Source organism: Oncorhynchus kisutch, linkage group LG16, assembly GCF_002021735.2.
Source record: "Oncorhynchus kisutch isolate 150728-3 linkage group LG16, Okis_V2, whole genome shotgun sequence".
NCBI lineage: Eukaryota > Metazoa > Chordata > Actinopteri > Salmoniformes > Salmonidae > Oncorhynchus > Oncorhynchus kisutch.
In genome coordinates, this window is record NC_034189.2 from 18,598,108 (window position 1) to 18,613,473 (window position 15,366).

Below are 15,366 nucleotides of genomic sequence, written 5' to 3' on the forward strand. Positions count from 1 at the left end.
GGAGGCCTGGTGAGTGGTGCCGGCACTGGTGGTACTAGGCTGGTGACACGCACCTCAGGGCGAGTGCGGGGAGCAGGCACAGGACGTACTGGACTGTGGAGGTGCACTGGAGGTCTGGAGTATAGAGCTAACACAACCCGTCCTGGCTGGATGTTTCTTTTCGCCCTGCAAATGCAGGCCTTGGCACAGGACACACAGGGCTGTGCAGACTCACAGTACGCAGAGCCGGCACAGGATATCCTGGTCCAAGGAGGTATACTGGAGACCAAGAGCGCTGAGCCGGCACCCTCCTTCCTGGCAGGATAACTATTCTAGCCCGGCCAATGCGAGGAGCTGGAATAGAGCGCACCGGGCTAGAATAGCCACTGGAGACACCGTGCGCTCCACCGCATAACACTGCGCCTGACCAGTTACACACTCCCCACAGTAAGCACGAGGAGTTGGCGCAGGTCTCCAACCTGACTCATGCAATCTCCTCGAGTGCTCCGCCTAAAAATTGTATCCGGGCTGCCTCCGAGAATGTCTGTCTGTCTATCTGTCTGTCTGACCACATAGGTCTAAACACATAGACACATAACCCCCCTAACTGGAACAGTGGTCTTACCAACCATGAGGTGAAATATCAGTCAGAGTCAGACAACCACTGTCATTAATCACCTTGACCTTGTTCTGGCAAATTGCAAGAACTCATAGTCATGCATACTGTACTTAGATTACCAATTCAACACAGTATGGAAACATTCAATATTGTTAACATGTTATATCACATTCTGACTTATGAGTCTGACCTTTGTTTACTTGGAAGACACCTTTGCAATCATAGGTGTGAATGTGCACATTTAAATTTTTCAGTTTATTAAAAACAGTCAAGGCATTTGTGTGTTGGTTGTAGAACTACAGTAGTTTAATGTTGAAGTATAGTGAGGTCATTACTATCTTAGATGAGGGGGGTTATAAAATGTTGCACATCACTATATTTTTATCAGAGAAAGGATGTCATGTGTCTCAAGTTCTTCATATGTATTTCCGTTAGTATTTCCTGATGTGACAACTGAACTATAACTGATCAACCTAAAGTACTAGTTTGGAGAATTCTATTGTATTGCATTATATTGTATTGTATTCTATTACCAGGGGTATTCTTTGTGTATTAAAGTCAGTATCCAATGTAATGCCTAACATTTCATTATTGAGTGAGGCTGTCAACAATGTTGTGAGGCTGTCAACAATGTTGTGAGGCTGTCAACAATGTTTCCTCCCTAACACTTTTCCTGTAATGTTGAGGAGCCCAAGAATTCTATTAGGCTGAAAGGAGAGCTGACCAAAGTAGGTTGGTTGTATGGAACAGTTGACCATGAGGACAATATCCAGAGTGTCCGGCGGTAGTCTACAGCCCGGAACTTCCTACGATGGGCCGCTGACCGGAACCTCCTACGACGGGTCGCAGTCCGGAACCTACCACGACGGGTCGCAGTCCGGAACCTACCACGACGGGTCGCAGTCCAGAACCTACCACGACGGGTCGCAGTCCGGATCCGCCAGAGTCTCCCTCCGGTCCGGATCCGCCAGAGTCTCCCTCCGGTCCGGATCCGCCAGAGTCTCCCTCCGGTCCGGATCCGCCAGAATCTCCCTCCAATCCAGAGGCGCCACTCACTCCAGACTCGACCATTAGTCCAGTGGCGTCCTCTAGTCCGTAGTCGGCGGTGAGGGTTCCCGCTCCAGAGACATTAAGTAAGTTTGATGAGTCAGAAGTGGAGCGGGATCCACGTCCCGAGCCAGAACCGCCACCTCGGAGTCATGCCCACCCAGACCCTCCCATATAGGTTTATATTTTGGGGGGAGGGGGGGGGGGGGGGTACTGTCACGCCCTGACCTTAGTATTCTTTGTTTTCTTTATTATTTTGGTTAGGTCAGAGTGTGACATGGGTGATGCTTGTGTTTTTGTACTGTCTAGGGGTTTTGTATGTGTATGGGGTTGTTTACCATTCTGGTGTTTATGTATGTCTATGGTTGCCTAGATTGGTTCTCAATTAGAGGCAGCTGTTTATCGTTGTCTCTGATTGGGAACCATATTTAGGCAGCCATCTTCTTTGGGTATTTCGTGGGTTATTTTCTATGTCTAGATGCCTGTGTCTGCATTAGTATTATATAGCTTCACGGTCGGTTTGTTGTTTTTGTATAGTTTGTTAAGTGTTCTTCGTCTTCATTAAAATCATGTATTCATATCACGCTGCGTCTTGGTCTCCTCCATTCAACGAACGTGACTGTGACATTCATATACAAAATATGTTATTCTATCATCTGAATGACAGAAATAATGAATCAAAGATAATACATTTCAGTATTTTTACAACCAAACAATTCAATACACAATACAAAGCAGATAGAATTACTGCAGTTGTTTATAAGATGTATCATCATTACACCATATCCTTTATTTAAGCTGTTACACTAACACACACATGGTTAAATAGAATATATTTGTTGTATTTATCTGGTAAATTAAAATAACATACAAATCCTTCATGTACAAGGTGATATTGTGTGTGTGTCCCTCACAGAAAAAACACATGAGAAATGTAACGTGGAATCACGTTTTCACATATGCAGTTCCATGTCACATGTTGTCACATGTTGTCACATGTTGTCACATGTTGTCACATGTTGTCACATGTTGTCACATGTTGTCACATGTTGTCACATGTTGTCATATGTTGTCATGTTATCATATTAACTTCAATAAGATCACATGATCACATGAAAACATGTGTTTTTGGAATACTTCACATGTTCACTTGTAAGAGTGAATGTGTTTTTTCTGTATTTGTGTGTTCGTGTGCATGTGTGTGTGCATTTGTGTGTGTGTGTGTGTGTGTGTGTGTGAGCATGCCTGCATGTGTGTGTGCTTGCGTGCATCCAGTATGCATAACCCATGTTCCCAGATTGCTACTTCTCCTCTTCTCTGGTGTGTCCCTCCATCTCCCTCAAGGACCTGTAACATATCACCACACAAAGTTATTTATCCCTTCTTCTCCCTCAAGGACCTGTAACATGTCACCACACAAAGTTATTTATCCCTCAAGGACCTGTAACATGTCACCACACAAAGTTATTTATCCCTCCTTCTCCCTCAAGGACCTGTAACATGTCACCACACAAAGTTATTTATCCCTCAAGGACCTGTAACATGTCACCACACAAAGTTATTTATCCCTCAAGAACCTGTAACATATCACCACACAAAGTTATTTATCCCTCAAGGATCTGTAACATGTCACCACACAAAGTTATTTATCCCTCAAGGACCTGTAACATGTCACCACACAAAGTTATTTATCCCTCCTTCTCCCTCAATGACCTGTAACATATCACCACACAAAGTTATTTATCCCTCCTTCTCCCTCAAGGACCTGTAACATATCACAACACAAAGTTATTTATCCCTCCATCTCCCTCAAGAACTTGTAACATATCACCACACAAAGTTATTTATCCCTCCTTCTCCCTCAAGGACCTGTAACATGTCACCACACAAAGTTATTTATCCCTCCTTCTCCCTCAAGGACCTGTAACATATCACCACACAGAGTTATTTATCCCTTCTTCTCCCTCAAGGACCTGTAACATATCACCACACAGAGTTATTTATCCCTCCTTCTCCCTCAAGGACCTGTAACATATCACCACACAGAGTTATTTATCCCTCCTTCTCCCTCAAGGACCTGTAACATATCACCACACAGAGTTATTTATCCCTTCATCTCCCTCAAGGACCTGTAACATATCACCACAGAGTTATTTATCCCTCCATCTCCCTCAAGGACCTGTAACATATCACCACACAGAGTTATTTATCCCTCCATCTCCCTCAAGGACCTGTAACATATCACCACACAGAGTTATTTATCCCTCCATCTCCCTCAAGGACCTGTAACATATCACCACACAGAGTTATTTATCCCTCCTTCTCCCTCAAGGACCTGTAACATATCACCACACAACATTTTTTAGTGCTTGCAGTCAAACAAAGTCCTAAGAATAAAACAGAGATATACTGTCAATAGATACAGTATACTAGAATATATAGTAATTATTAATTCCATAAAGGTGTAATAACCTGATAAACCATGTATTAGAAACATGCCATTTTACTACAGCCTCTGCTGTTAAGCCTATGTTACGTTACTTTCATGTGCAAGCATCAAAGAAATGACATGTCAAACATTCCTTCCAACCAAAACATGCTGTAATGTCTGTCTTTTCAAAACAGCTATTAACTAAAAGGGCAGGATTATAATTGTAATAATTTCACAGTATTATTGTAACATCATAGTGTGGAAATATATATTAAAATCATGTTTTTGATTGCACTGGGCCTCTCAGAGTCACAGTTTGTTGAATTCTTTGATGTACAGTCCACTCAATTATTTGGACATTTTATGTTCATGTAAACTAAGTAAACTGATTTGGTTTAGCCAATGAGAAGCCTTGTTAAAGTTTTGGGACAATCGCGTAAACTCTGGGTTTGCTGTGGCAGAGGACTTTTGAGGCGCTTGAAGGGGTGATGCTGCTGGATACATGAGGAGAACTGAGACGGACACTATAGTTGTTGAATTTCAAACTTTTACATTTGAAGAGATTCCATTTAGCAAAGAGACTGTTGCTTAAGTTTACTTACCTGTTACATGTGTACAGATAGTCCTGTTAAGTATCTGTCGAATTTGCCCGAATTCGCCTATTGCTATATGGAGAATTTTGCCATGGTAGCTTAGCTTGTCAGGTCGGGAGCTGTTTTGTTTCGAGAGACCTGAGGACTTCTTTAATGACGATGGACATCCCTTCTGTTGCATGCAAGGCATTTTCCGCCATGAATTATAGAAATGCATTGGCCTTGGATTTATCGTTTCAGGGGTTATGCTACGGTACGGTGAGGAACACTGGGGGTTCCCATTCATTTGCTGAATCATTTGGTTTCTATCGAAATTCATTGAGCTCCAATGCACCAACATTAGTTTGCAAGCTTGAACAGTTTGAGTGCACTCTCTATACCCTAGGGTTATATTTTTATTCCAATATTGTAATTGATTTGTAATATATTCACGTAAAATTGCATTCTGTTTGTGTTTGTATTTTCTTTGAGTCATTCACAGTAATATACGCCTTTTTATCTATTAGTAATATCCCTAGCCTCTTGTTTTCCCTTCGATTGAGTCAGTATCATAAAATGTTAAATACTGAGATGTACTGAGGTCCAGCTGCTGATGACAATGGACATTTCCAGTCAACAAATTAAGGAATTATCTTAAATAATATTCTGCCTCTTCATCAAAACTCCCAAATTGTGAATTTAGTGACTAACTGCCAACTAGTAGAATGGGTCTTACTTGTGGCCTTTCCTGTCTTCACGTCAGAGTAGACTGGACTTTCTTTTGGATCAGCTGGCTTTTCTGAGGAAAATAAAACATTTATTGTGAATGTTTTAACTAATCTTTGACACACTGCACATTATTCATTGATGTCACAGATAGTCACCATTCTTTTTCTTGTCCAACTTTGTGAGTTGAATCTGGGCGTACGTCACATGACTTGGTGGAGCAGCAGCATCTGAAACATACAGGTGATACACTAATATCTCTACTTAGGACTCTATTCAGTCTGTATTGATGAAGGGTTACACATTGACAGACAGAAATGTAAAGGTCATTTCTGATTGAGTCTAAATATACAGTGTTTATCTTGAATGTAGTCTCCACTAACGTGGGAACATTGCCTTTAAATTTAAATCACACTGTAACGCTGAACTTCTATGATACGGACTGAATACAGCCCTTAGTCTTAGTGTGTTAGTCATATTAAACACATGAAGAACAGCAGCAGTAACTCTATACTGTATTCATATTAAACACATGAAGAACAGCAGCAGTAACTCTATACTGTATTCATATTAAACACATGAAGAACAGCAGCAGTAACTCTATCCTGTATTCATATTAAACACATGAAGAACAGCAGCAGTAACTCTATACTGTATTCATATTAAACACATGAAGAACAGCAGCAGTAACTCTATACTGTATTCATATTAAACACATGAAGAACAGCAGCAGTAACTCTATACTGTATTCATATTAAACACATGAAGAACAGCAGCAGTAACTCTATACTGTATTCATATTAAACACATGAAGAACAGCAGCAGTAACTCTATACTGTATTCATATTAAACACACGAAGAACAGCAGCAGTAACTCTATACTGTATTCATATTAAACACACGAAGAACAGCAGCAGTAACTCTATACTGTATTCATATTAAACACATGAAGAACAGCAGCAGTAACTCTATCCTGTATTCATATTAAACACATGAAGAACAGCAGCAGTAACTCTATCCTGTATTCATATTAAACACATGAAGAACAGCAGCAGCAACTCTATACTGTATTCATATTAAACACATGAAGAACAGCAGCAGCAACTCTATCCTGTATTCATATTAAACACATGAAGAACAGCAGCAGTAACTCTATCCTGTATTCATACTAAACATAACACAGTATACCGTACCATTATTGTAGTTGTCTGAGGGATTGATCGTATCGTAGATGTGAACACCACCTGTTGGTCAAAGAAGAGAGAGACAGTATAGTTTGGTTGGTTCTCCCTCAGCTTATCTCGGGACAGAGAGTACAGTAACATGTTGTTTTATAAAGTGGATGTTGATGAGTCAGTGTATGAGGTTACAGAGAGAGGTAAAGTCTGGGCTGAGAAACTGACCATGCTGCAGACATGTATACCCAGCATTAGGAGCCTGACCCTGGGTAGATCCTTGGTCCTGTTGGGGGTCCTGGTTGGTGCACTGTGGCTGGGGGTGTCTAATGGGAAAGATACTCATGAAGAACTAAGACGATATGTTACTGAATAATCATAGTTGAGAGACAGGTGTACTCACAAGAATATTCTGTTAAAACAGGATCCTGTAATGAGAAATGTAAACTATTATACTGGGTATTATCTGTATTGAACTATTGGAATTACACATTTTTCGAACTAAACATGAAATACAGAGTTAAATGATGAATAATACAAATCTTACCTTTGGCGTTTTTAAATCTCCACAGCAGGACGAGGAGAATGACCAGTAGAACACCAGCAACAACCAGACCCACAACCACTCCTACTAGGACTGGTATAGAGGATCCAGGAGCTACGGCTGGAGAGAGAACAGCACAACACCATCAGACTCAGAGAGGTAATATAGGAATATAGACTGGCCTGTAGCTTTTGATAATTTAGTTGAGAGGTTATATTTTCTATGGGATTGCAAATCCAAACGTTTTTTAACTTCAACACTAAAATCACTATCACACAGATGATGAAAAGGTAACTTGTGATCAGAATAGTTTTCTCACCTCTCACTGTCATCCAGCTCTTTGGTGATTCTCCCTTGTCAGGGTATTTGCATGTGTAGAATCCTTCATCTGACTTGGATACTGCAGGGATGGTCATCTCTCCTGTGGTCTCATTCTTGATGAGTGTTCCATCTTTGTAGAAATCAGTCTTGGGTTTAGGATTTGTTCCCTGATGTCTAAATGTACAGGTCAGAGTCACAGAGTCTCCTTCAGTCACAGGATGGACAGGACTCTCCAGGATCACATCACCATCTGTGTATCGTAATATATAAATAATACTGTAAATCTGCATACTGGAGTCATCACCCTTAAAATATTATAATCTTGTATTTTATAAGAGATGCAATTCAGTTACAGAATTGAACATCCTATCATCATGAAATGTTGTTTTTGTGTGTGAATGTCGTACAATAGACGTACCATCCACTGTGATGTTGACAGCATTACTGTTCTCTCCTGATCCAGACTCACACCAGAACACTCCACTGTGCCATGTGAATGTGTAGCTGATGGTACATGTAGACCCTGTTATTGATCCCCAGTTAGAGACACACCCTGACTCTACTCCTCTCTCTGTGTATCCCATCAGTCTCCATCCAGTAGGGTTCCCCTTCAGCTCACAGCTCAGTTAGAGAGACATTGATGTAAAGTGTTGAGTTGTGTTGGGACTTATTCTGAGAAACACTGAAGGCTGCAGATCTGAAACAATGAGAGACAGAGTCAAACCTTTAGTAAAATAATATATATTATACACACGTTGGAGACTTAAATATGTTTCAATGCGTTTAGTTACCTCCTGACCAGAGAAACTGAGGTTCACTGTAGTGTGTGTAATAGACTGGGTCTCCTCTCCCACCTCTACACACATATCCTCCTGTGGGAGTAGGACCAGCAGGGATCAGAGTGTAGGAGTCTTCACTAGTCCCATTGTCAGATAGGGGCTGTAGAGAGTAAGACTTGTCTGATAGGGAGGGTATCCCCGCTCTGTAGGGAACAGTTCTGTACCAGGAGAACCTCCAGCCTGTAGACGTCTTGTCAACTTTACAGTTCAGAGCCACTGAGTCTCCAGGGTTCAGCCACTGAGGAGAGATTCTCAGGACAGCCTTGGGTTTACCTGTTATGAAGGAAAGGCAGGATTCAAACTTTTAATCTTAAACATATTCGAGCAACCATCATGACTTGTAGAAACTTACTTATAAACTGTTTTAGACTCACCAGTAACATGTATCTGGACTGGGTCACTGTACTGGGTGTAGTAGACTGGGTCTCCTCTCCCAGCTCTGCACCAGTACTGTCCTCCATCAGAGACACTGACCCAGCTGAGTGTGTAGGAGTATCCAGAGGTTGTGGTTACTGGTGTAAAGTCTAGTCTGTGTCTGTACCAGTAAAACTTCCATCCAGGAGACTCTACAGTACAGCTCAGTGTCACTCTGTCTCCTGTGAATACGTCCTCTTTGTCTGAAGTCAGTGTAGTCGACGGCTGATAATCTGTTGGTATTGCAATAGGTTTGAGTGGAAAGATCCAGTGTCCTGATACACACTACGACAAGTTAGTGATGGAGCATCATTAGTGAACTCACCAGTGACTCTGATGGGGAGGAAAACACTGAATTGAGACCACTGAGGCCGACTTGTCCTTACCCCAACACATCTGTACTGACCAGCTCGGTTAGACAGAGTGGTGATGGTTTTACCAGGCGTACTGGAATCGAGGTTGTTGCCTATATACCAGCTGTACGTCCAGTCTGTGTACATTGATATGTCACACTGCATGCTGACTGTCTCTCCAGAGTAGAGGAGACCCTGAGGAGAGATACTCACTGAGGCCGTGGGCAGAGCTGTTGAAAGACAATGCAGTCAGTTGTTGATTCATACATAAGATGAGAACACATATTGTGGAATATTGCTATCGTGGTATTGATTCTAAAAGGTTGTCATTGTGAATAAATGCATTTGGAGTTTGTACATATAGCCTCTTTTTACTCTTTGTCAATGACTTAGTCTTAAACTCACCAGTGAGCTGGATAGAGAGGGCTTTGCTGAGTTGAGACTTCTGGGGCCGATCTGTCCTGGTCCCTAGACACTGGTACTGACCAGCCTGGTCGGGGAGAGAGATGGTGATGGTTTTACCATGTGTACTGTAACCTGGTTGGTTGTTTATGTACCAGTAGTATGTCCAGTCTGTGTAGTCTGGTATGTCACACTGCAGAGTGACAGTATCTACAGAGTAGAGGAGACCCTGAGGAGAGATTCTCAATGTGGCTCTGGGCTGAACTGTGGAAACACAAACAAAATATATCCAATACAAACTGAGTGTACAAAACATTCAGAACTTTCCATGACATAGACTGACCAGGTAAATCAGGTATATCCTTCCATGTCACCTGTTAAATCCACTTCAATCAGTTTAGATGAAGGAGAGAGGACAAGTTAAAGAAGGATTCTTAATCCTTCAGACAATTCAACATGGATTGTGTATGTGTGCCATTCAGAGGGTGAATGGGCAAGACAAAAGATTGAAGTGCCTTTGAGAGGGGTATGGTAGCAGGTGCCAGGTGCAGTTTGCGTCAAGAACTTAAACGCTCCTGGGTTTTTCACGCTCAACAGATTAACTTGTGTATCAAGAATTGTCCACCATCCTAAGGACATCCAGCCAACTTGACACATCTGTGGGAAGCATTGGAATCAACATGGGACAGCATCCCTGTGGAACGCTTTTGACACCTTGTAGAGTCCATGCCCTGATGAATTGAGACTCTTTCGAGGGCAAAAAGTGGACAGTTGCAACTCAATATTAGTAAGGTGTTCTTAAATTTTATACGCTTAGTGTAAATTATTCTAAATACCCATGTAGATGGTATTTGCTGATTTCTTTTGATTTTCCAATGATGTTAAGCAAAGAGGCAATGAGTTTGAAGGTAGGCCTTGAAATACATTCACAGGTACAGCCCCAATCGAATCAAATTATGTCAATTAGCCTATCAGAAGCTTCTAAAGCCATGGCATCATTTTCTGGAATTTTCCAAGCTGTTTAATTAAAGGCACAGTCAACTTAGTGTATGTAAACTTCTAAAACCACTGGAATTGTGATACAGTGAATTATAAGTGAAATAATCTGTCTTTTAACAATTGTTGGAAAAATTACTTGTGTCATTCACAAAGTAGATGTCCTAACCGACTGGCCAAAGCCATAGATAGTTAACAAGAAATTTGTGGAGTGGTTGAAAAATACGTTTTAATGACTCCAACCTAAGTGTCTGTAAACTTCTAAATTCAAATGTATAACCAGGACTGATTCTGTACTCTGACTTTTTATTAGAGTAGACTAACTTCCTGTTGTTATGCCACTCATACTACCAGTCAGTCTCCTCCCCCCTGTATGTCACATCTCATAGTGATAGTATCTCCTCTGAATATTTGGGTCCAGTTGGGTTGGAGGGTCAGAGCAGCTACATGTCTCTCTGCACAGACAGAACACAGACAACTAACTGAATTAACAGTTGCAAGGAAGGTGTTCTTAATGTTTTGTTCACTCAGTGTATATTGTGCAACTAAATACTTCCAGCTCTTGCCACATTCTTTACATTCTCTCTCAGACATAAACATCCATGGATAAAAATGTAAATAAAGAGCTTCAGTATAACAATACATCCACTACTTGAATATTGAAACAGGGAAGGCCAACATATTAAGTGGGGCTCCAGTCCACAAAGTAATAAGTATGCCAGTATTACAGTAAATGGTTGAAATGACTGAATAGCATCTCACTATCAACTCATGTGCAGAGTAATTCACTGATATTAAAGGAGAAGTTTGCTTTTTTACAACGAAATGTCATTTTTTAAATGTAAATACCATGTTATAGAACAGTTCAGACAGTTCAGAACAGCAAATCACTTCCTCATCCTCCTTATGGGGAACCCCCAAAAAACATGAACAGTCTCTGAAATCACCCAAACACGTCATTTTAGAAACGGTAAAGCTCTCAGTTTAATGATGCAGGTATTTTAATGTTGTATGCATGAAATTGTGTCGTTCTGAACTTTATCCGCAATATTATATTCCGTTTTGCAAGACTCAAGACATTTTGCCTATCAGGTAACTGCCAAAATAAAGGAAACACCAACATAAAGTGTCTTAATAGGGTGTTGGGGCACCACAAGCCATCAGAACAGCTTCAATGAGCCTTGGCACAGATTCTACAAGTGTCTGCAACTTCCTGTGTGGAAGATTAGCTCTGATTAGCTCTTTCATTCATGTCATTATGACAGCAAAGTCAGATCATGAGAGCTCTCATTCTTATCAGTACCTTCATGCTTCATGAGATTATGGTGAGATGCTTTTCAGAATGGTGAGATGCTGTCAGGATGGTGAGATGCTGTTAGACTGCCCTTATGGAAAAACCACATGATTTCAGATGTGGTTTTGGAACACTTCACATGTGATGATATTTCACATTAAGTTTCACATGTGGATTTTCACATGTGATTACATAACTGTTTAAATACATTTTCACATGACAAAATTGCAAAAAAAATTAAACTTAAAGGAACAGTTCACTCATTTTGAATGTTAAATTGTTTTTGTGCATTTCTAAATGATGTTCTATCGATTCCCTGAGTCATGTCATGTTTTCATGTGTATCTGAGTTGTTGGAGTTCCAGCAGGCAGAAATAAGGCTGGTATGACGTGTCATACTGGCTCCAATACAGGCTTTAGTATACCTACATAAACACAACCATCATAACACAATTACCTATCAGTCAAATAAAACTTGTACATAAACTATGTTTCCTACCTCTTTACAGATCATACATACACAACTGAATCCCCTTTTCTCATAACATTAATGAACGTGAGGAAGGAAAAGCAGAGACAAAGTTGATGAAACATAAAGAGATGGAGGTTTGATCAAATAAATGAATATCTACCATCATCTTCATCACAGTGTCCACAGTAGATGAGGATACTCAGCACTTCAACAAAGACAAAGTCATTACAATACAGTAGTAATACAGTAGTGTATACCACTATAGTAATAGAATAGTAATATTAACGTTAGTGCATTGTGCTCATAGACAAACACACAAACACTAATACGTTCTTACTTACAGAGCAGCACACAGAGCAATGTGTTCTCCATTCTGTTCCACTGACAAGTGACCTTCTCTACAACTACAGTTCTTCTGACAAACCCCTCTACTTCCTATATGACAGACTGTTTAGATCACACCTCTTCACCGTCACACAGAAAAATAGAGAAAATTATTGAGAAATGTACAAAGGCTGTGAGAATAAAGAGTAGCGGTTGATGGCGTGTTAATTTTCTGACCAACTTCTTCTTATAGTTTGCTACATGACCTCACACGGGTTCCTTCCTCTTTATTGAAGGAAAGGAGGATGGAATGAGAATAGAGGTCTGAGATTAGATCAGTTTGGTATCAGAATGTGCAGATGTTAGTTCATTTTTACAACCACCATGCACAGATAGATGCCTCCCCTCACACCTAAGCTATGGTAACTACTGGTATCCCAGCTAGCCTCAGCTTCAGCTATCCCCTCCATAAACACATGGAGAGCAAGACTGTTAGGAAATTCTGATTAATATGACTGAACAAATCATTTTAAATGGAACTGTAAGTAAACTTATACTCTGTTATATTATATCTGATTAACAATATGAGTTCATAAGAAGGAATTGTGGGACAGGAGAAAGGAGTAATAAAACCATTCCAACTGGGCAGGAACAAATGGGTTGTGGACTGTGTAAACACATAAGATCGTTAGCCTATGGTTGACCCAACCTGAAACTTAGCTCTGGGGTTTTTAGATTAGGCAGTGAGTGCATTCCTAGGGTTTCTGTTAATTAAACCTCTCAGTTCAGTGGTGATCGATAATGTTGAGGGGTCAAAAGTTATCTGGGAGTGTGTTAGTAAGTTAGAATGAACTTTTCACCTTACTTTGTCCTGTCGAGAGGGGGGGGGGGTTTGGTTAAGACAGTGAAATGACGTCATGATCTGTATTTAAACTGATGCAATGTGTTCGAGTGGTAGCGCGCTCCGAGAATAAATTCTATTACCTATTATTTAAAGACTGGTCTGCGTCTATTTTATGCAAACAAGGAATCTTACAAATTCTCATAAAATAGATGAAGTGCTTTCAATTGATGAAAGCCCATTGGCATAATTAAATTATACTAACAAAGACTTGTCTGATAGGGAGGGTAACCCAGCTCTGTAGGGAACAGTCCTGTACCAGGAGAACCTCCAGCCTGTAGACGTCTTGTCAACCTCACAGCTCAGAGTCACTGAGTCTCCAGGGTTCAGCCACTGAGGAGAGGTACTCAGGACAGGTTGTGGTTGATTTGTGATTAGACAGAGGACTGGTTAAAAACTTTCAATCTAAGAAATTATTCTAGTTGCCCATGGAGTTGTTTGCATAATTAGATAGACTTACCAGACACAGTCAGTTGTACAGCTTCACTGGTCTTGGAGAACTTGTTTCCCTTTACACCCTCACAGGTATATGAACCACTGTTAGACATGTAGACAGGACTGATTCTGTACTAGTCTTTGTGTTAAAGGGTCTGAATAACTGACTATTCTTATACCATCTGTAGTTTCAGTCACTCACTGTAGCTTTGGAAAGAGCTGTGAGAGAGGAGAAGCAACTTAATCAGATTATTAGAACATTATTTGATGCACATCATGTTGATTCATTTCCAACAGTTTAGCTGTTGTAGAGTTTTGATAAAAGTACATTTTAGGTGTACAACAGTTGCAGCCAAATATATTGGCACCCTTGCACTTTTCTTAAATAATTCCCTATTTCTTCTAAAATAAGTTGATATTTACTGTCAGTATAGCGGGGCAGGGCTGAAACATAGATTTGCAGATTAGACACATGCTATACATTTCTTAAGCTGGATACAAGTAGCTCTTTCAAATGACTCTTAAAAGAAAAGTTTTAACAGGAATGAGTCATTGTCACACCCTGACCATAGTTTGCTTTGTATGTTTCTATGTTTTGGTTGGTCAGGGTGTGAGCTGAGTGGGCATTCTATGTTACATGTCTAGTTTGTCTAGTTCTATGTTTGGCCTGATATGGTTCTCAATCAGAGGCAGGTGTTCGTCATTGTCTCTGATTGGGAACCATATTTAGGTAGCCTGTTTGGTGTTGGGTTTTGTGGGTGATTGTCCTTGTTCCTGTCTTTGTTACTTTGCACCAGTATTAGGCTGTTTCGGTTTTCGTGTTACGTTTTTGTATTTGATTCGTGTTTACTTTGTTTCATTAAACATGGATCGCAATAACCACGCCGCATTTTGGTCTGACTCTCCTTCACCTAAAGAAAACCGTGACAGTCAAGTTCAGTTAGTGAACCATTTGTGTGGTTGTATCGGGTTAGAGTGATGAAATGCAAAAAAATACGTTCTGATTATTTACTCACGTTGAGTGTCCCACAGATGAAAAATGCACAAAGCACTTAAACACAGACAGAGAGGGAGAACGAGAGAGAAAAGGAGAGACAGACAGAGCAAGAAAAAGATAAATAGAGAGAGAACTGACTAAATTACATTGAGACTGAGAACAGGAATAGAGCTAGAAGACCAAAACTATACAATTTTATTGAGTCTAAAATATATTTGGTAAAAAACTACACAATGTCTATAGATTTCTAATGTTTCTCAGGCTCATGCAACAACTCAATTAGAAGCTGCAGCGACCAACAACTCCATTCCTCTGTAAACACAGTGTAACCAAAGTCATCATCTGATGCCATATGTATTGTGTATGGTTGACATACTTCATATTCTATAACTGAAACCATTTCTTGCCAAATAAATGAACTGTGTTCCATTCTGAGCCACTGGAAAGTGACTGAAGACACCAGCGTTTCCTCTGGACCGGAACCCTACAGTTCCTGTAACTGGGTCTAATGGGTCTTTGTCAGAAT

The 15,366-nt window shown here is 40.5% G+C and overlaps 1 protein-coding gene across 10 annotated transcripts; it reads right to left on the reverse strand.

Annotated features, from left to right (window-relative positions):
• Window positions 1–2,332: 2,332 nt before the first annotated feature.
• LOC109906440 (low affinity immunoglobulin gamma Fc region receptor II-c) lies at window positions 2,333–12,637 on the reverse strand. Of its 10 annotated transcripts, none has more exons than XM_031791940.1 (15): window positions 12,525–12,576; window positions 12,344–12,388; window positions 9,426–9,510; window positions 8,993–9,250; window positions 8,628–8,900; window positions 8,206–8,526; window positions 7,833–8,111; window positions 7,413–7,664; window positions 7,097–7,213; window positions 6,953–6,977; window positions 6,778–6,875; window positions 6,568–6,618; window positions 5,533–5,604; window positions 5,385–5,447; window positions 2,333–2,992 (listed from the first exon to the last, which is right to left on the reverse strand). In XM_031791940.1, the coding sequence occupies exons 7-15, from the start codon at window positions 7,996–7,998 to the stop codon at window positions 2,985–2,987; spliced, it is 852 nt and encodes a 283-aa protein (XP_031647800.1). In that variant the 5' UTR covers window positions 7,999–8,111; window positions 8,206–8,526; window positions 8,628–8,900; window positions 8,993–9,250; window positions 9,426–9,510; window positions 12,344–12,388; window positions 12,525–12,576; the 3' UTR covers window positions 2,333–2,984. The 10 variants fall into 10 exon arrangements, 6 of the variants coding, with proteins under 6 accessions (XP_031647800.1, XP_031647796.1, XP_031647797.1 ...); XR_004203368.1 differs by having other exon boundaries at window positions 2,385–2,992; window positions 9,426–9,686; window positions 12,525–12,636; XR_004203371.1 differs by having other exon boundaries at window positions 2,385–2,992; window positions 12,525–12,581.
• Window positions 12,638–15,366: the final 2,729 nt, after the last annotated feature.

Coding starts and splice junctions, on each gene's coding strand:
- LOC109906440 (XM_031791936.1), bottom strand. CDS start 7,998: ATGGGATACACAGAGAGAGGAGTAGAGTCAGGGTGTGTCTCTAACTGG. Junction 7,665..7,832: donor TGTCAACATCACAGTGGATG/GTACGTCTATTG, acceptor TACGATACACAG/ATGGTGATGTGATCCTGGAG. Junction 7,214..7,412: donor GAGCTGGATGACAGTGAGAG/GTGAGAAAACTA, acceptor TTCTCTCTCCAG/CCGTAGCTCCTGGATCCTCT.